This window comes from Pseudorasbora parva, chromosome 7, assembly GCF_024679245.1.
Source record: "Pseudorasbora parva isolate DD20220531a chromosome 7, ASM2467924v1, whole genome shotgun sequence".
In the NCBI taxonomy this organism is placed as follows: Eukaryota; Metazoa; Chordata; class Actinopteri; order Cypriniformes; family Gobionidae; genus Pseudorasbora; species Pseudorasbora parva.
In genome coordinates, this window is record NC_090178.1 from 9,609,289 (window position 1) to 9,630,614 (window position 21,326).

A 21,326-nucleotide genomic window follows, 5' to 3' on the forward strand; every position below is an offset into this window, starting at 1 on the left:
CCCAACTCGCTCGCAAGATGGCAACACCCAGCTCGCCCCTACTTTAAGCTTTAGAACAGCTTATCGGCTTTCTTTGGGTGACTTCACGGATGCTACATCCATATTTTTTTTACAGTCTATAGCCCTATTCGGACTGGATTAGTCATTAGTCATTAGTTAACATGGGGACGTGGGGGTAAAGTAATTATTACCAGAGGTTCTCTGTGATTTTAGTCCCGTCCGAATGTGCCATCTCGGTATTCATTACGGACAATGTCAGTAAAGATTACCGAGACTTTTACATTCTGTAAAAAGGTCTGGAAAAATGACCTTGGGTAATGCTAATCCCGTTCGAATAGACCTGCTGTAAAAATGTATGGTAAAATTCCACCATTTCCTGTTTAAAAGTTAAAAAAAAGCGCATTTTGCGACCTTGGAGGCGCTTGAAGCATTCGGTTGCGTTGTAGGTGGTGGGACAAATCTGTGGAAAATGTCCAGTATTTCTGCATATCATTCAAAGCAAAAAGAAGATCAAAAGCACTTATTAGAGGCACAACTCATTTTAGCTCTAGGAAAGTGTCTACTACCAACATAATCCAATCAGAATGGTTAGACTGGACCTAACTGTTTATTAAAACACACATATATATTGGAGACGGAGTTCAGACTGGCGCTCAGGTTGTGTGTTAGCTCACGTTATAACGGTAACGTCATACGCACATAACGTCAAGGAGGTGCGTAAATCGAGTTACTCCTCCCACTTCTGCTAGTTTTACTGAGATGTCTTATCCCGTGCGAATTGGCCATTAATATTACAGACGTCCTGAGATAAAATGACTTTACCCCCATGTCCCCATGTTAATCTAATCCCGTCCGAATAGGGCTTATGTGTCATTCATCAGAGCAAGTTCATTAGCTGACTACTGAATATGCACTCATATGTAAAAGTAAGAGTTCATATGTTAATGTGGTCATGATGTCAGTTTAGTTTTCATAAATGGTCTCGGTGGACTGTTTGAGTAATTAGTCAACATGTATGATTTTTAGATTTGGATGGTGCAACAGTTTTATTCTGTTATTTATAAGGACATTAGGGAAATCTTATTTGTGACTCATTGAATTTGGAATGTTTTTGTAATATATGTTTATATTTTGTGCTTGTGTTGCAACATCTGAAATGTTGTAGTGCAGCTGATTTCTCAGTTTTCATTTGATGCACTCGACACAGGCGACTTGCAGTCAAGTCTTTGTTTATTCAGTCTGGCCTTGTCTCATGAATGTCTCTGTGTTCAAAGACACTCACCCATAGATGGACTTCCTTATTTCAAAAACAAGCTCATGAGAAACAGTCCAGTGATCCTGTTCCTCATCTGACACTTCAGTTACTAAGCAGTTGAGGGGGAAAACCAAACTATCTTCAGCTCTCCTTTTTTGCTCAGTTGTGATGATGACCATGTATAGGCAATATTATTGTGAATCTCAGATCTGCAGAATGAACCTTTTTACACTGAATGCTTGTTCATTTTTTACATGATTGTATGCTTTCAAACAAACGTCTCAATCACAACCTCATATAGCTGTTGTTGTTTATGCAGACGTTCAGTCAGCTGCACAGATGCCAGTTCTTTCGATCAGGGCCGTTTGTAAAGCACAAGACTTTATTGTGTGTGTGTGTGTGTGTGTGTGTGTGTGTGTGTGTGTGTGTGTGTGTGTGTGTGTGTGTGTGTGTGTGTGTGTGTGTGTGTGTGTGTGTGTGTGTGTGTGTGTGTGTGTGTGTGTGTGTGTGTGTGTGTGTGTGTGTGTGTGTGTGTGTGTGTGTGTGTGTGTGTGTGTGTGTGTGTCTGTCTGTCTCTGTGTGTGTGTGTGTGTGTCTGTCTGTGTGTCTGTGTGTGTGTGTGTGTCTATCTCTTTCTGTCTTTCTCCATCTGTCCACACACTGACAGAGGAAGTGGTCATTCCTCCATCTGTATCGCATCTCTCTCGATTAGACGTGTTAAGAGAATAAAAGTGTAAGGTTTATCACTTTGCAGCTGACAGAAAGACATTATATCTATTTTGTTATTTGAAGGTGGTTTTTAGAGGTGATTCTTATGAAAAGTGCCAAGAAATGTCCAGCCATATTTCACATCCCAGACTTGCAACTTGCGAAAATCTACGACGGTGTGCAGGATTTTTTCCCTCTTCTTTCCATATTTCACATCAGAATTTTTTTCACTGTGACATTATTGAAATGCCAGTTAAGTGCATCTACCCCAAAAGTTTCATTATGAAAGGTATTATATAAAATATTGCTTGCACTTTATTTTACAGCACATGCATTTATGTGTACTTACAGTGTACTTACCTAAGAAATTACTGGGTTATATACTACCCAGTACTTTCTTAGGTAAGTATGCTACATGGCAATCATCTCCACTACAAATAGGAAAAAGAGGCTACAATTTGCACAAGCTCACCAAAATTGGACAACTGAAGACTGGAAAAATATTGCCTGGTCTGATGAGTCTCGATTTCTGTTTAGACATTCAGATGGTAAGGTCAGAATTTGGTGTAAACAGAATAAGAACCTGGATCCATCATGCCTCGTTACCACTGTGCAGGCTGGTGGTGGTGGTGTAATGGTGTGGGGGATGTTTTCTTGGCACACTTTAGGCCCCTTAGTGCCAATTTGGCATTGTTTAAATGCCTTGGCCTACCTGAGCATTGTTTCTGACCATGTCCATCCCTTTATGATCAACTTACTGGGAGGTCTGGCGCTTGGTAGGTAAAATGTGTGTTATTTTGGCAAGGTTGCCAGCTAAATTTAGCATTCCTGGGTCTATATATCACATAATTGAGGTTGCTTCAACCCGTTGAAATGGAAAACAACCTGAGGAAAAAAAACGCAGACTTGGCACAGTGCAGCTGAGTTCTGTTGACATTTGACAACTAATGTTATGCGTGGCTTCGTTGCTCTGATTGGTTGTAGGTCTATCCAATTGAGGTCTTTCCTGGTTCGGTTGAAACACGCTCCATAATCACAGCCCAATGGAGCAGTTTCAGACTAATATTCTGACTAGAATTGAGTATGACCATGCCAGGCTACCTTGTTGAATCAATGCCACATAGAATTTTACAATACCACTAATACCACAAGTATTAGTATGGTGTTCCTAATAATCCTTTAGGTGAGTGTATACTATGATAGTATGATTTTTGTATTTTCTATTTAGTTTATATTGATGGTAGTAATAATAATAAATAATAATAATTACAAGGCCAGACATCCTCTGAAATACTATATTACAGTATTATGAATAATATTTATTTATTTATCATATGCATGATGGTAATTATATTTTTTCCATATTTGTCATAGTCAAAGATAAAGTCGCATTGCAAAAAAAAAAAAAAAAAAAAATAGGCTTAATTTTTTTTAATGCAAAACATTATATCTTATTTTTCCCTTTTGATTTTGTAGTCAAATATGAACAACATTTTTCTCTTCTTTTTCTTCTTTTGTTAAATGGACAGTCAATGATGATCAATGATTATTTTCTTTACAGGTTTTTTTGCAATAGATATACACTTTCTTAAGAGTCCCTGTGTTATAATGATCTTTCACAACCTCTGCTGTTATGTTGGTTATTCCTAACTCGTGTGGCATGACATAAAGCAGGAATGAAGGCTGGAATTAGAGGATGTAAACATGCCATTCAGTAGGAATGTTTATCTACACACACATACACACACACACACACACACACACGGCTGCCTGAGCTGGTCAAAACCTCATCAGTCTCACCCTTACGCCAATCTGACAGAACATTACATCTTTGTGTTTTTCTCACACGTGACGTTCTTTAGATTCCCGTAATAAGAGTTGCTGTCATCTCTCAGGCATGAGCGGACTGTACGTGCGTTCGTGTTTTGTTTTCATACTCGAGTTGAGCGCCAATTAATCTGAGGCCTCTGAGACAGGTTTGATATAGACATCATAATTCATTCATATTTGTAAAGATTTTTTTGTGTAGATGTATGAACTTATTCTAGTCACATTTGCTCTTGCGCTCAAAGTGGAATTTTAAAGGACTGTGTTTTAAAACCAGTGTGCATGATTGACAATTGACATTTGTCCAAATAATGGGACTGTAGGCTCTTGAAGCTCTTGAACCATTTACTGCACTGAATTACTATGACCGACTTACGTAGATGAATGTTTTTCAGAGGAAAACATTATGAAGAGGCTTTTTAATTTGAAATGCAAAGTGCTTGATGTACAAAGGAAGCTGCGGAACAGCTTGTTCAGTGATATCATCTGTATTTTTTAGTAGTAGCGGCTGTAGTGTAGGTGGCTGAATGATCGAATACACTCATTCATTAATGTGTTACTCTAACCTGCCCTTTTTTGAAACTTTCTGACTGGTAGTATTGGCTTTATTTGATTTAGTAGTTCTTTGCCAATGGTATCAGGCTGTACTGTGCATCTGCTGAAACTCATGAATCATAAAACAACATTTCCCTGAATGGCAATAGAGGAGTTTCATAGATGTATCAAATGTGAGCAAGTTTCTCTATGTTGTAACCCAATGGAAAGTTTTATTTCTCAGAGATTGCTCTTTCATAGCTCTAGAGGCGTCGCTGAGGTCTTAGTTTTGCGTGTGATTCGCTTTAGTCTCAGATTGTCCTATTTGTACATGTGGGTCACTAGGATTTGAGTTGACTTAAGCATTTAACATGTTGGGTCTAGAAACTTCCATTTTCTGCCTGTCAGTCCTGGTGAGTTTCACAGAGAAAGTCTAGTTTACACTCGTTCAGTCATTGTGCTGAAATCGCCTGCTTCCTTCCTTTTGCTGTATTCTTTTATGAGGATGTTGAGACGTCACCTCTGCCCCCTGTGCTGTTTCACGGCACCAGAAGGCTCGTATTTGGCGGTGAATCAGAACGAGAGTGCATTCTGGCAGGTTTGGGAGTATTAGCACACTGTGTTATGTTCTCTATGTCTGCTAGAAGAAATGCAGAACTCTCAATGTAAAAGAGCCATCGAACAAATCAACATGAATATATTAATGGACCAGAATAGTACCAGATAGTGTTTTAGTGGTATGTTTTTACAATATATATATATATATATGTATAAATTGTAAAAAAAAATATGTGGCATAGATTCAACAAGGTGCTGGAAGCATTCATTACTCAGAAATGTTGGTCCACATGATAGCATCAAGCAGTTGCTGCTGATTTTTTGGCTGTACATCCACGATGCTCCCATTCCTCCACATCCCAAAAGATGCTCTATTGGATTGAGATCTGGTGACTGTGGAGGCCATTTGAGTACTGAACTCATTGTCTAGAAACCAGTTTTTGAGTTTTGTGACATGGCGCATTATCCTGCTGCAAGTAGTTATCAGATGATGGATCCACTGTGGTCATAAAGGGATGGCCATGGTCAGAAACCATACTCAGGTAGGCTGTGATGTTTTAACGATGCTCAGTTGGTTCTAAGGGGTCCGAATATCCCACACACCATTACACCACCAGCTGCAGCCTGACGCGTTGATTTAAGGCAGGATGGATCCATGTTATTTATGTCAAATTCTGACCCTACGATCTGAATGTTACAGCAGAAATCAAGACTTATCAGGCCAGGCAACGTTTTTCCAAACATCAATTTTGGTGAGCCCGTGCAAATGTAGCCTTTGTAGCCTCAGTCTTAGCTGACAGAAGTGTCACCCGCTGTGTTTTCTGTTGCTGTAGCTCATCTGCTTCAAGGTTTGACGTTTTGTGTGTTCAGAGATGCCCTTCTGCAGACCTCGGTTGTAACGAGTGCTTATTTGAGTTACTGTTGCCTTTCTATCAGCTCGAACCAGTCTGGCCATTCTCATCTGAACTCTGGCATCAGCAAGGCATTTTCACCCACAGAACTGCCGCTCACTGGATATTTTCTCCTTTATTGACCAATCTCTAATATAAACCCTTAAGATGGTTGTCAGTGAAAATCTCAGCAGATCAGCAGTTTCTAAAACACTCATGCCAGCTTGTTTGGCACCAACAGCCATGCCATGTTCAAAGTAACTTCAGTCACCTTTCTTCCCCATTCTGATCATCAGTTTGAACTTCAGCAGGCCGCTTTGGGAAAACGTAATACGAAAACGTAGCTTTTTGAAAATGCTCTCCAAAGCGGATCAATTTGAAAACGCCGTCTTCACGGCGTAGTGCGAAGACGGATGTATTTAAAAACGATGACGCATATTTAGTCATGTGACACATATTGTACCAATAGATATGGCAAAGCACGAGTGGAGTTGCGTTTTAGACCAAACACAATGGTTGACCGAGTGCGACCTGGACGCATCAGTGAATGGTGAGATATTTTGCTAAATAAAATGATCCTGCCAGAAGAATTGCGTGATAACTTTATGACATCTGTATCATCTCAGTGAGCTTTTATGAGGTTTTACGCATGCGCAGTAAGTTGAATTTGGCATATACTGACATTTCAGTGTGGGTGAGAAACTTTTGGAAAATCTTAGTGTGGACGGAGAGCGTTTTGAAACGAATCCTCCGTTTTTAAATCTATACGGATTAATGTAGTTGTAGTCTTGACCATGTATACATGCCTAAACACACTGAGTTGCTGTCAAGTGATTGGCTGATTAGATATTAGCGTTAACAAGCAGTTGAACTGTGGCTGATGAGTGTATATGCCTATACACACACACACACAAAACTGGAGGTCAAAAGTTTGGAATAATTAAGATTGAAACTAAAGACTGAAGTAATGGATGCTGAAAAATTCAGCTTTGCCATCACAAATTACATTTTAAAGCTACACTGTGTGATATTTTCCCCCATCTAGTGGTGAAACGGTATATGACCATCCAGTGTATAATAGTTTCTGTTCCTCTTAATTTCGATTTCGTTTCAACTCCTACGGTGGCCGATTTAGTCATGGCTTCCAGTTCGACCTCTTCGGTGAGTGTTGCAAGTGATGAGGTTACTTTTGAAAACTATTATAATTTGCAGTTATTTAATTTGCCAAATGATCTATGATCAAATTAATCTATGTAAAATGAATAATAGTTTTACGTTTTCGTTATTTTTTACCATTTCATTGCTAACATCAGCTATCAGGTTCCAGATGAATGCAAGCTATTCTTAGTAAAGGAACTTTTTTTATCAGTGCTATCGTTATTCTTTATATTATATGACATCACTAGCGTAAGGCAAACAAATTATAATGCAATTCAAATATTAATCTCATGTTATCCGTCATAGAACACTGATTTATGTTATAAGGTAAACAATACTTTTTCATCATTGACGCGAGGAAAACTATCTTAGACGTCGTTCTAGTGTTATGCTCAGCACACCATGATATAATTAGCCAAGCAACAATAAAAGGCTGAATTAATATTACCTGTCGAGAAGAAAGCAGGAAACGTCGGCGTTCTTTTTAAAATCGTTGCTCCTCATGAGCTCTTTCCATCTTGGAAAGGCCACTCCAATATTTACTTTTGTCTTGTTGATTTGCCCGTTGCGTTGCCGTCTTAATTCTCTTTTCTGCTTCCTTGGCGACTCTGATACATATCCAGCAATGCTACTAGGTCCCCGACCCGGGTCGAATTCGGTAATCAATTCCGGGACGTGGTTGCTTTCACACAGAAGGCGACCCGGCAATGTTCCGGGAATATTGCGGGTCCGAAGTGCATTTAGAAAGGGGCTTAAGAGTGATCCTCCATCATCATATAGCAGCCTCAAGCAATCCTCCTCTTCACATTCGACACGGTGCCATCGAGTGTAAAAACGCGAAAAGCGAAGCTTGAATTTACGGGTATGTCCCTCTTTGGCAAATGTACTTTCAAGATGGAGGAGCAACATGGCGACCGCCATCCGAACCCCTAACACTTATGCATTTTCAATGGTATATTATAATATTACGAGAATGCATTATTACTTGAAAGAAGTAAATATACATTAATGAGCACATATATTTTTGAAAGAACTAAGTGATTTTAGCTAAGAATAAACTAAAAAAGTTACACAGTGTAGCTTTAAAGTAGAAAAAGTAGTTATTTTAAAATGTACTATAAATGGGCCTTTGTGCAGGAAATTGCCTAGCTGTTATTTTATTTTAGGAATAGTCCTTAAGATCATCATATTTAAAGGTCATCAAAGTTTATGAACCCTGTCATACAGACTTTGAGAGTGGGTGTTTTTGACCTTCATAACGCCCTAGTAACCACCCTAGTATCGTAGCTGCAAGTTTTGCACAATGCAAATATCTAGTATTTTTATTCCTCGTCAGAAACGTAGTATCTTATTGCTCTCTGAACTTGATGCCTGAAGTGGCTGTTGAAAATGGTTGGATATGGCTGCTATTCCTGTTATGACTATTCAAATATTTGCAATGCATTTATCCGGGGATATTTTTTGGGGACAGGAGTGATTCAGCTGTTTCTGTGGCTGGACGTCTTCTGTGGTAAACATTTACACTGAGAGATAGTGAAGAGAGAGGTGGAGGCCTGAGATAAAAGATGTGCGTCAGCACAGAGAAATAAATCTCTTCTTTTTAAGAGCCGATGAGAAAGGACGAATTATCTGTGTGCGTGCTTGTGTGTGTGTGTGAGTGTGTGTGTGTGTTTAACACGTGAACTGTGTGTGACTGGTATGTGGACAGTCAGGGCAAGAGATGCTCAGGTTCCTAATGACCACACACACACACATTTGCAGTATCTCTGGGTAAAGCTCATGCGCATGGAGGAGCATTTGAAGAGCTGAGCCCCACCATGGCTTGTGATTGGCTGGGGGAGGATGCAAGAAAAGGGGCCAGGCTCCGCCTCCCTCCCCCCTCTTGCGCATGTTAGAAAGGAGATAGCGTGAGGAGAGCAGACAGCTTCACTGCGCCGAGTGCCGAACGCACACTAATGCTGCATACTCCAGGGAGATCAGTCGACGCAGAGCTTTCTCCAGCTGAAGAACCCAAAACAAACCAACGTTCTGCATCCGCTGCAGATTAAGTGATGTTTAAGAGCACTCTTTGCTCTGAGTTCAACCCAACGTCCGCAGTCTCAGCACCACAGCATCCTCTCCATTCGACCCGGCTGTAAGCATGGGCAGGCAAAGCCATGATGCCACCTCCACCACGGGCCCGGGCGCGGGGACAGGAACGGGCAGCGGTGGCCGCATGCAGCGCTCCCAGAGCCGCATGAGTCTGTCAGCCTCGTTTGAAGCGCTGGCCGTCTACTTCCCCTGCATGAATTCTTTCGATGAGGAAGATGGAGGTAAGAGGATGAAGATGTGTCACATGTGAAGATATTAAGTGTTTAAGGTCCAAATGGGCATCTTGCATGTCAAAGTTCATGTGTTCTGCAGAATATTTGGTGTCATGTGAGCAGAACTATTTTTCCTTTCACATTTAATTGGTTTTGCGATCGTATATGTGTATCTGGTTTCTGGTGGAGTTTAAATAAATAATCAGCAGAATTATGCATGGCTGTCAGTAAAATGCAGGTATTTATGTGCATAAATTACAATGTCATTTTTATAGCACTAAACTGCCATGCAGTCTTTTGATGGTTTTGCCGGGACTCAAGGATCATCATGTGTTTTGACCTTGAAGGTGCTTGATTGCCTTTCTCTTCAGCATCTCTCTCTCTCTCTCTCTCTCTCTCTCTCTCTCTCTCTCTCTCTCTCTCTCTCTCTCTCTCTCTCTCTCTCTCTCTCTCTCTCTCTCTCTCTCTCTCTCTCTCTCTCTCTCTCTCTCTCTCTCTCTCTCTCTCTCTCTCTCTCCCCCCCCCAGTCTCTATAGTGATTAATATCATAGGAAATATCGTATGACTTAATATCTAGTGGAACAAATACCTTATGGCTTTTGCATGATTTGCGTGATGTGTAGGCACAACCGGATTCTCTTCAATAAATTTATATGCAATAATTACTAGGTGTATCTCACGAGAACATGTCCGGGTTACAGAAAAATATGATAAAGAAAATATTTTCATTCCTATTTTCAGTATTATTATTATTATTATTATTATTATTATTATTATTATTATTATTATTGTTATTTATTTGTTTTTGGGTTTTTTTATTAAAATTCAGAACATTTCTTCTAAAAATCTCCATTACCATAATGAATCCAGACTTAAATTTAATTTGAAGGTTTTATTTTGTTACTGTAATAGAGGAAATATATACTGTAATACAGTGTATAAATTAAAGTCATACAACACAAATACCAGCATAATATATATAAACAATTTTAATGTCTTAATATATTATTATTAATCCTATTTTATGTTTTTTTTAGATAGTTAGTTAGTTAGTTAGTTAGTTAGCTAGCTAGTTAGTCATTTTTATTTTTTATTTATAATAAATGTTTTTATTGTGTAGAAATGTGCTTAATTATGAAGATAATGTCACAAAGCAAAACATTGCTGGTCCTAAAATAGGCTTATTTATTATTTCTTTCTTTTGATTTGGGTTAAAATATGAGCTGAACCTGGACATGTTCTTGATCATTTTATATAGCTTTTCAAAACGTGATCAGAGAAAATGCCATGATTGATTCTTAAAGGAATAGTTAAAAACTAAAGGAAAACTAAAATGTTGTCATCATTTCTTCACCGTCATGAAGATATTTTGATAAAAGGAGGGAAAGCAGACAGTTGATCCGCCTCATTTACTCATTTAGGCCCCATAGACATCAATTTACCATTATTAAGGGGTGAATAATGATGTTGATCTCGGTCAAGTTCAACAAGCCCACAACTATAATGAGTTTTCGATTGTTAAATACAACTGTGCTGTCAGCACAGAAAAAGACAGTCACATCCGCCGATGTAGTCGTCATCCTCTTGTGTTCAGCTACGTCTCAGGGTCGAAACAGAGGCGGATGACATTGAATGAAATGAAATGTAGCCAGCGACTGAATGGTTGAATCTCAGCCGCTCAGCCATGTCCTCTTCCTGTAGCCTTCCCTCTCACTTATTGAAGATGGGTTCTGCATTCTGAGTACCCCTTACATTACTGTCCTTCATTTGTTCATTTCTAATTGGCAACAAAAGAACGAGATGCGCATTCTTTTTGTACTTTAACAGAAGACTTGTTTTACAGTGATTTTAGCCTCAAGTGATGCACTGCCAAAAGCAATATTATTAATAAGTGTGAAATTTTGAGTAATTGGAAGGCAACATTGCGACTTGTGCATTATTATAGAATATGAGCTGTGTTTTTACAATTATGCAAAAAACAAAAACAAATCATAGTTATATCTCTACTGGGATAATAATACTGAGATGCAATAATAATACAAAACTGTTTTTTTTTTCCTCTCTTTTTTGCTATGGTAATAACAACCCTTAAGCATCCCTTGGGAAAGTTTTGAATTATTAAAATGTGTAACAGCTTCTATAGTGGCAAGGGACAAAATTGCAGACAGAAATAATGAACATTTCCAAATAAGTTTCCCAAACTCTCCTACCATCTTATCTACAATTGTTTGCCAAACCCCTTCAAAATGACGCCATGGGTTGAACTGAAATGTCAGTTTAACCTGTTTTTGAAAGGACCACAGTGTTTACAATCCTCAGGAAGTCAGTCTATGAATAGCCTACTTGTACTGTCTTCATAAAGAAGAATGCATTTTAACATTGAAAACGTACAGTGTTATATGCAAGACATGCATTATTATATTTCACAAGCACTTCTCCTGTCTTTATGATAGCTGTTTCTCAGCTGACACAGGTTGAGGTGTTTGGTCGTGTCAGGTTTCATTCTGTTCCAGTGCACCTGTAAAACCCGTCCTGTCAAATCACCCTGCGTCTCGTGTAACAGACACTATGGCATGACTGTAGGCCAGATATAGAAACAGAAAAATGCACAGTATCTAAAACAAGAAATTGTTGAGTGTGAGCAGAACCACGTGTGCCTAACCCTTCATTTCACACCCTCTCTAGAGCAACAGCACATCAGCTGTCGCATCTGAGCCACGTGTGAGGCTTTCGGTTTTCAGTGTGCAGAAACGTGTCCTTCATGTCTCCACCTGGGATGCCTTGATATCCTGACTGACTCTCTCTCTCTCTCTCTCTCTCTCTCTCTCTCTCTGTCTCTGCAGAAGCAGGAGGGAAGAAGCTGCGCAGCACCATCCAGAGGAGCACAGAGACGGGTCTGGCCGTAGAGATGCGAAGCCGAATGACCCGACAGGCCAGCCGCGAATCCACTGACGGCAGCATGAACAGCTACAGCTCTGAGGGAAAGTGAGTAACACAGCACACATGCACACTGAATCATACTGATGAGCATGATAGTGTGTATATTAGTGGCATGTGTACACTGCCATTCAAACGTTTTTAATCGGTCAGATTTTTAATGTTTTTAGAAGAAGTTTCTTATGCTCACCAAGACTGAAATTATTTGTATTACAAATACAAAAAAATAATAATATTGTGTGATAATATTAAAATGTAAAAAAAACTATTTTCTATTGGAATATATTTTAAAATGTAATGTATTCCTGTGATCAAAGCTGAATTTTCAGCATCATTACTCCAGTCTTCAGTGTCACATGATCCGTCAGAAATCATTCTAATATGATGACTTGCTGCTCAAGAAACATTTATCATTATTATCAATGTTGAATTTTTTTTCAGTATTCTTTGGTGAAAGTTAAAAAGAACAGCATTTATTTTAAATATAATCAATTTAATGCATCCCTGCTAAATACATGTATTCATTTCTTTCAAGTCCCCCCCCCCAAAAAAAAAAAAAAAAATCTTACTGACACAAAAGTTTTGAACGCTAGTACAATATTGCAAAAGCTTTAAAATACTGTTCTTTTGTATTTTATATTCATCAAAGAATCCTAAAAAAAACTGTTTTCAACATCAGTAATAATCATAGATGTTTTTTGAGCAGCAAATCAGCATTAGAATGATTTCTGAAGTATCATGTGACACTGAAGACTGGAGTAATGATGCTGAAAATTCAGCTTTACATCACAGGAATAAATTGCATTTTAATAATATTTCACAATATTGCTGTTTTTTTTAAATAAAATAAAAGCAGCCTATGTGAGCATAAGACATTTCTTTGAAAAACATAACAAATCTTTAAAACAAAACAAAAACTTTAACGGCAGTGTATATGTGAATGTTTATGTATGATTTTTTTTAAATATTAGTATTAAAATGCATTAATAATATTAATAGTAGTAATAATAATAATAATAATAATAACGTAGTATTCAATAGCATCTGTAGTCTGTTGTCATTTACCACAGAAAATCATTTCTATTCATTATTGTAGAGCCCGAACCGATTTATCTGTCTGCCGATTGTATCGGCCGATATTTGCCTGTCGCAGATATATCGGCATATATGCCGCAGATATGCCATCTATATGAACACGCACCCAGCGTCTCACATCATGTGAATATTCTTTTTTTTCCTGTTGTATTTATGTATAATGGATGTATATATTTTATATATTGCATTCTTTCTACAGTAGCAGTAAAAAAAAATAACACACCACTAACTTTTGAGTGTATCCAAACTTTTGACTGGTACTGTGCTATAATATACACAAAAAATAGCAGCCAATATATCAATATTGGACTTTCTTCACTCCCTAATCTCAGTATCAGCCCCCCCAAAAAAACCATCGAACAAGTATAGCTGCTTTAACAAACATACAAGCATTTCAATGTATGAAGCCCATATCATTATTTTTAAAACCAAAAAATCATGAGCTCTAGTAATTTTCTAATCAAAACCTTTTTTTCTTCTTCTCAGCCTCATCTTCCCTGGAGTGAGACTCTCTTCTGACAGTCAGTTCAGTGATTTCCTGGATGGACTTGGCCCCGCCCAGCTTGTGGGGAGACAGACATTAGCCACGCCCCCTATGGGTAAACACTTGTTTATTTGCTATCTGTATGCTTCAGTCTTGTGCTTGTGTCTCCAGTCACACTTCCCCTGATGCAAGTCCTTAGAGTAATATTAATCATGTGTAACTTGTATCCATATGTCTAGGTGACATTCAGATCGGGATGGTGGAAAAGAAAGGAGCCTTAGAGGTAGAGGTCATCCGAGCCAGAGGCCTTGTGGGAAAATCAAGTTCTAAGGCACTGCCAGGTGAGTGTGGTTATCCTTTCTGAAGGCCATTTCACAGCCATCTGAAAACCCACGGCTCACAATTAAACTCCATCTGGTGTTGCTCTTCTTCTACAGCCCCTTACGTAAAGGTGTATCTACTGGAGAATGGAGCCTGTATAGCCAAAAAGAAAACAAAAGTAGCACGAAAAACACTGGATCCTCTTTACCAGCAGCAGCTGTCGTTTGAAGAGGCCCCAGGAGGAAAGGTTTTACAGGTATTATGCCATCACTAATGGCTTTATTTACCAGTCATTTGGCCATTATCTCATAATCATTTGGTCAATCCTTATCTAGAGAGAAGGGATTTAATACATATTCGTACCGAACAGGGCTTTCGGCTCGGTGGACGTGTGTAACGAAATGGTTCTGAAATATATATTAGGGGTGTAACGGTACACAAAACTGACGGTTCAGTACGTACCTCGGTTTTGAAGTCATGGTCGGGTATGGGTTCGGTACAGCAGAGGAGAGAAAACTAAATATAAAATTGCTTTTTAAACAGTGGTTTACTGAACAAATTGTATCTATCCTTAAATTAATTCAATTATAACTAAAAGTTTCTTAAAGATGAAAACAAATGTACTCTGCTAATGCTGTAAACTATATAGGGAGCCCTTACTTGTACATTACTATGATAGGCTATAACAACAGAGCCCAAACTATTAGCCTAAATTCAGTTGCTATTTATTTTTAGATATAATAATCAATACTCAGATAACATTGTATGCAAACATGTAAACTTCACGTAAGGCAGTTTTTGAATTAACTTCTAAAATTATGCAACGCACCAACTGTGGACATTGACTTCTGAGGTAAATGTAATGCTACGAGACATTGTTTACAAGCTGTTTTATTGACGTCTTTCCACCGTTAAAGCACTAAAAGCGATTACAAGACATATGATAAGTTTCAGTAAGTTGTAATGTATCCTCATCATACCTTTAGATGTTAATTCATTTATTCTTTGACTAGGAAGAGATGATTGCGTTCACTTGCGCGCCCCGCCAGCGTTTGAACTGGCGCGCCTATAAACGGCATTTATTGCTTGTTTTTCAAGATAAAATGGACAGAATACTTAATACGTGCAACTTAACACCCATATATATATATATATATATATATATATATATATATATATATATATATATATACACACACATACACAAACACATACATTATATGTAGCAAACTTGTTATGTTAGATGCGATTAATGATAAAATAACAGTAAATAATAAAATTACACAATTTCCTCTATTAAGTCTATTAATTGTTTAATTCCTAATTCTCTTCCCATTGTAGATCATTGTGTGGGGAGATTATGGACGTATGGACCACAAATCCTTCATGGGAGCTGCTCAGATACTTTTAGATGATCTGGACTTGTCCAACATGGTCATTGGCTGGTTCAAACTGTTTCCTCCCTCTTCATTGGTCGACCCAACTTTGGCCCCTTTGACCAGAAGAGCTTCGCAGGCATCTCTCGACAGCGGGTCAGCCCCGTTCGGTCGCTCGTAGCAGTTTCCTGAAATTTAGCGTTATTGTAGCAGCCAATGGGTGAAGTTTGAGATTTTGCGACAGGTCCCGTCCCCCCGGTAACACTGCATGCTTGATGTTGTGTGTTCAGAGCTTGTTTCTTAGGGGTGAAAAAAGCGGTCCTGTTTTTGCTCGCGAAAAAATGCCGCACACACGTGCGCAAAGAGCACCCCCTAGAGGGCAGGGACGAGACGAAGCTGGAAATGGGCTCCTTAGCTCATGGAACGTCACAATTCCTGATTTTAGAACCTATTTGAAGCCATTGGAGTTGAGCCTGAACTGAGAAGCGAAATGTTGAGTTCTTCAAAAGCCCTTTTTGAAATGGGGTGAAGCGTTCTCTTCGACTTTCATTTTCCATTTATGTTTCTTTTAATGTTGATGTATTTGTATCTACATGGGCTAACAGTGTTCCTTGGGTCAAGCCATGCCAACAGACCCAGAAATGTACACACAAAACAAGAATATGACGTGGGAATGGTCAACTCACTCCCCAGATACGATTCTGCTAGATCAATACAGAGATGACATGTAGGTTTGGATCATCTTTTAAGATCAAATTGAATTACTTCTCTTGATACTGTATGAAACCTAAAGAAGAAATAACAAGTTTTTTGTTGCATGAACACAACTTTAGCTGAAATTAAAAAAAAAAAAAGTTAATAGAAAATAAATGATTTTCTCAGACTGCTACTTGCAAAAAAAGATGATGAGAAAAAAAGAAAAGAAAATGCAAACCGGATCAGCCATTTTCAACCATTTCTATTATTTTTAAAGATAAATTTCACTAGTGCATGGTTTTCATGGGGAGTGAATGCATACAGTGTGATTAGAAAAAAAAAGAACATGAAACCTTGTTTTGTCCTGTAGACCGTTCATTGGTCTCTACTGTATTTTTACAGACAAGCAGTTAAATGACAAGCTTAACATTTTATTTACAGTGAAAAATCTGTTCATGTGACAAAGACGTAAAAAAAAAAAATGTCTATGGTTTATTATTGTAAAGGCGTAAGCCTTATGAAGCTAAAGATGATGTGCAAATTGTACGTTTCTCTACTTCTCCCTTGTCCCAGGGTAAACTCTCTGTACTTCTTACTTCCGTTGTCCCCCGATATTGTTCCAGTTCTTTTTCATTTGAATTTTCAGGGCTGTTCGTTTCCTACAGCTCTACTAGTTTTAGTCTGTATATTGTTTGAAGTTCATTCGTTTAACAAGCATGTTGAAAAGGGTTTTTGGCAACATGGCTTGGGCACATCTTACAGTAACTCAGCATGTTTTGATAAAGACGATATTTGGAGAAAAAAAATGCAGTTTCTTGTACAGTGCATGTCGACGACGAACCTCTCCCCTCTTCAACCTGAATTGAATTTTAGTGAAAATTGGGCAGTGGTCTCACACGGACCAGAAGGGCAAAATTCCGAATGAACATTCCACCTTGTAAAATCATACTTTGTTGACAAATTTAAGGGAAACATGTGACCAGGGATTTTTATATCTTTACGGAAATATGAGCTGCAGCATTCCTGACAAAAGAGCCCAAAATTTCCGCGATCTTTTTACCGGAGACGGCTGCAGCTCACTGACTTTCGCAGTATTGTGCTGTACAGTTTTCCGAGCATGATGCTGTCTGCAGAGAAATGCACATCGGGACGATGATATTGCCACATGATATACCTTTTGGTTTTTATTTCTTTGTTTCAAGAAAGTAGAAGTCATTTAATATATTTTTGTTAGTTTATTTACAAGCCAAGACCTATTTATTTTTTATTTTCTATTTTTTAGTAATAATCAGAGCTTCTTATATCTGAGCAGTTTATGACTCCTAGTTTCAATGCCTGAATGGAAATATACACTGAGACATTACACCTCTTCCTATGAAAATGAACTCTACGTTTTTCTGATTAATCAGTATGATTTTAAAAAAAAAATATTATTATTAATCAAGCTTTCAGTCGACGTATAATTTCTGTGTACTTCTTTCACAATCTACAGAATTTAAAACAGATCTCTATTAAGGCAGACACTAAATGTATGGAAGTGGGATAATGTCTCATGATGTCAAATGTATGTTCTATTCTATTTCAAATGCCTTTTCTATTGTTTTTTTCTTTTCTTTCATTTTTTTGGTGCAATGTGTTCATGCCAAGGCTATGTCTTGGTGAAGTATGGTTGAGTACAGAGATTTATGTAAGTTATTTTTCAAATTAAAAAATAAAAATGGATATTACACTGGAAAATGAGCGTTCACAAACAAAAGCAATAAGTCTCTATTTATAGTGTTTCCTGATGTGGCATGAAGGATCAATGATGGATACTGGATGTATATAAATTATTATTATTAATAGTAATGTAAGCAATAAAAAGCAATACGTCTATGTATAATGTTTTTGCCTACTCTTTATGAGTACTGTGAATTTGAACATACTTCTTTTGTCACATACTGTTTTTGCCTTCTATATATTAGGGAAGTATGTGATTTCAGATGCAGGCCATGTCTACACCTAAATACATTGAGTTGCTGCCATGTGATTGGCTGATTAGATGTTTGCGTTAACGAGTTGAACTGGTGCACTTAATAAAGTGGCCAGTGAATGTATGGCTGCATCCCAGATCGCATACTTCCCTACAATATAGTAGACTAAAACACTATGTGACATAAGAAGACTGTCCATATTCACAATACTCATAAAAGTGTAGGCAAAAGTACCCAGATGACCTACTACTTCTGGCAAGATTCTGAAGTGTACAGACGACAGACACTTTACTATAGGCTATACCATTAGGCCACGGGAGAGGATTTGTGCCATACCGACTGACACTGGTAGGTCACATGATAACATGGGGAATGTAGTACATTCATACTACACACACTCATACTCTAGAACATACTTTTTTTGGTAACACTTTACATAAGGTTTCATTAGTTAACAAAGATGGTTAGTTCATGTTAGATAAGGCATTAACTAATGAAACCTAATTTTAAAGTGTTACCTTTTTTGCAGTCACAAAGTACTTATTCAAAATAAATACCTTATTCGATAAATTAGAGTATTCGATTTAAGAATGTGTGTGTGTGTGTGTGTGTGTGTGTGTGTGTGTGCGTGCGTGACTCTGTGTGTATACACACACAAAGGCTGTGTCCAAAATTGTATCATATATATAGAAACCATGTATTAAACTATATTATATCTACTAGTATAAGTTTGTCTTGTGTACTAAAGCAGCACCCCAGGTTGTATGTACTACATTAGTGAGAGAACAGAAATAGTTTTTCTACGTGTTCAAAATGATCAAGATACTTTGAAAGCAAGCATACAGCTTTCCACAAACTACTGAATTATGTTGACAGAGAACGCATCTATCACAAGGTTTTTTTGTCAGCGCTATTCTGTGGTTATGAGTAAGCGCTAAAATGATGGCTAAAAAGGGAAGTGAACAAGTTGGGGATAAAACAGCTTCCTCCTGCTTTGACAGATAAAAGCTGGACTGTCACAACACAATCATGAGCTGATAGGATTCCAGACAAACAAAAGGTAAGTTCAAATAAATGATCTTACAGTAAAATCAAATCAGATTCTATAGTGGTTTTATGTTATCACTATAAAATAAAATAAAAATGTTGCATTTTAAGAGACTAAATTGTATTGCCAGATGTATTGTTGCTTCGGTCAACATTATACCAAATTTCAATATTGCAAAAGAAGTTAAGGCACACTGACAAATGTCTGAATGTCATTGCATTAAAACTTTTTCTCATGTGAACCTCAAAGTGTTCCGATATATACAGTCTTGTTCAAAATAATAGCAGTACAATGTGACTAACCAGAATAATCAAGGTTTTTCGTATTTTTTTTATTGCTACGTGGCAAACAAGTTACCAGTAGGTTCAGTAGATTCTCAGAAAACAAATGAGACCCAGCATTCATGATATGCACGCTCTTAAGGCTGTGCAATTGGGCAATTAGTTGAATTAGTTGAAAGGGGTGTGTTCAAAAAAATAGCAGTGTGGCATTCAATCACTGAGGTCATCAATTTTGTGAAGAAACAGGTGTGAATCAGGTGGCCCCTATTTAAGGATGAAGTCAACACTTGTTGAACATGCATTTGAAAGCTGAGGAAAATCAGCCGTTCAAGACATTGTTCAGAAGAACAGCGTACTTTGATTAAAAAGTTGATTAGAGAGGGGAAAACCTATAAAGAGGTGCAAAAAATGATACGCTGTTCAGCTAAAATGATCTCCAATGCCTTAAAATGGAGAGCAAAACCAGAGAGACGTGGAAGAAAACGGAAGACAACCATCAAAATGGATAGAAGAATAACCAGAATGGCAAAGGCTCAGCCAATGATCACCTCCAGGATGATCAAAGACAGTCTGGAGTTACCTGTAAGTACTGTGACAGTTAGAAGACGTCTGTGTGAAGCTAATCTATTTTCAAGAATCCCCCGCAAAGTCCCTCTGTTAAAAAAAAGGCATGTGCAGAAGAGGTTACAATTTGCCAAAGAACACATCAACTGGCCTAAAGAGAAATGGAGGAACATTTTGTGGACTGATGAGAGTAAAATTGTTCTTTTTGGGTCCAAGGGCCACAGGCAGTTTGTGAGACGACCCCCAAACTCTGAATTCAAGCCACAGTACACAGTGAAGACAGTGAAGCATGGAGGTGCAAGCATCATGATATGGGCATGTTTCTCCTACTATGGTGTTGGGCCTATTTATCGCATACCAGGGATCATGGATCAGTTTGCATATGTTAAAATACTTGAAGAGGTCATGTTGCCCTATGCTGAAGAGGACATGCCCTTGAAACGGTTGTTTCAACAAGACAATGACCCAAAACACACTAGTAAACGGGCAAAGTCTTGGTTCCAAACCAACAAAATTAATGTTATGGAGTGGCCAGCCCAATCTCCAGACCTTAATCCAATTGAGAACTTGTGGGGTGATATCAAAAATGCTGTTTCTGAAGCAAAACCAAGAAATGTGAATGAATTGTGGAATGTTGTTAAAGAATCATGGAGTGGAATAACAGCTGAGAGGTGCCACAAGTTGGTTGACTCCATGCCACACAGATGTCAAGCAGTTTTAAAAAACTGTGGTCATACAACTAAATATTAGTTTAGTGATTCACAGGATTGCTAAATCCCAGAAGAAAAAAAATGTTTGTACAAAATAGTTTTGAATTTGTACAGTCAAAGGTAGACACTGCTATTTTTTTGAACACACCCCTTTCAACTAATTGCCCAATTGCACAGCCTTAAGAGCGTACATATCATGAAAGCTGGGTCTTGTTTGTTTTCTGAGAATCTACTGAACCTACTGGTAACTTGTTTGCCACGTAGCAATAAAAAATATACTAAAAACCTTGATTATTCTGGTTAGTCACATTGTACTGCTATTATTTTGAACAAGACTGTAACTGTAGGCCTATATAATATTTTATCATTTAAGACCTAATACACTTATGTATTACATGAAAAGTGTGTTTGTGCTACTGTATAAAAAAAAAAAAACTGATATTTTGTTATCTAATGCAATGATGTTCACATTTTTTAAATGTCTAAATATGTTTTGGAGCCCACTCAAAATAATGCAAACACTGTAGGGCTCATTAACCATTTCATGATGAAATCATCATCATTTCTATTTTCAAAAGCTCTGTCTCTGTTATTTCAGGTTAGTGAGA

General features: G+C 37.9%; 1 protein-coding gene across 35 annotated transcripts in view; it reads left to right on the top strand.

The window, feature by feature from the left end:
* The window catches only part of rims2a (regulating synaptic membrane exocytosis 2a), a 307,760-nt gene extending 289,855 nt beyond the window's left edge, over positions 1–17,905 (top strand). For 34 of the 35 annotated variants that reach the window (XM_067448016.1, XM_067448017.1, XM_067448023.1 and 31 more), the window contains 5 exons: positions 12,077–12,218; positions 13,752–13,864; positions 13,989–14,090; positions 14,187–14,326; positions 15,412–17,905. In XM_067448016.1, coding sequence (XP_067304117.1) covers positions 12,077–12,218; positions 13,752–13,864; positions 13,989–14,090; positions 14,187–14,326; positions 15,412–15,627 — 713 coding nt within the window. In that variant the 3' untranslated portion in view covers positions 15,628–17,905. Of the gene's footprint in view, positions 1–8,826; positions 9,243–12,076; positions 12,219–13,751; positions 13,865–13,988; positions 14,091–14,186; positions 14,327–15,411 lie in introns of those variants that run through there. The other variant, XM_067448040.1, reaches the window with a different exon arrangement.
* Positions 17,906–21,326: the final 3,421 nt, after the last annotated feature.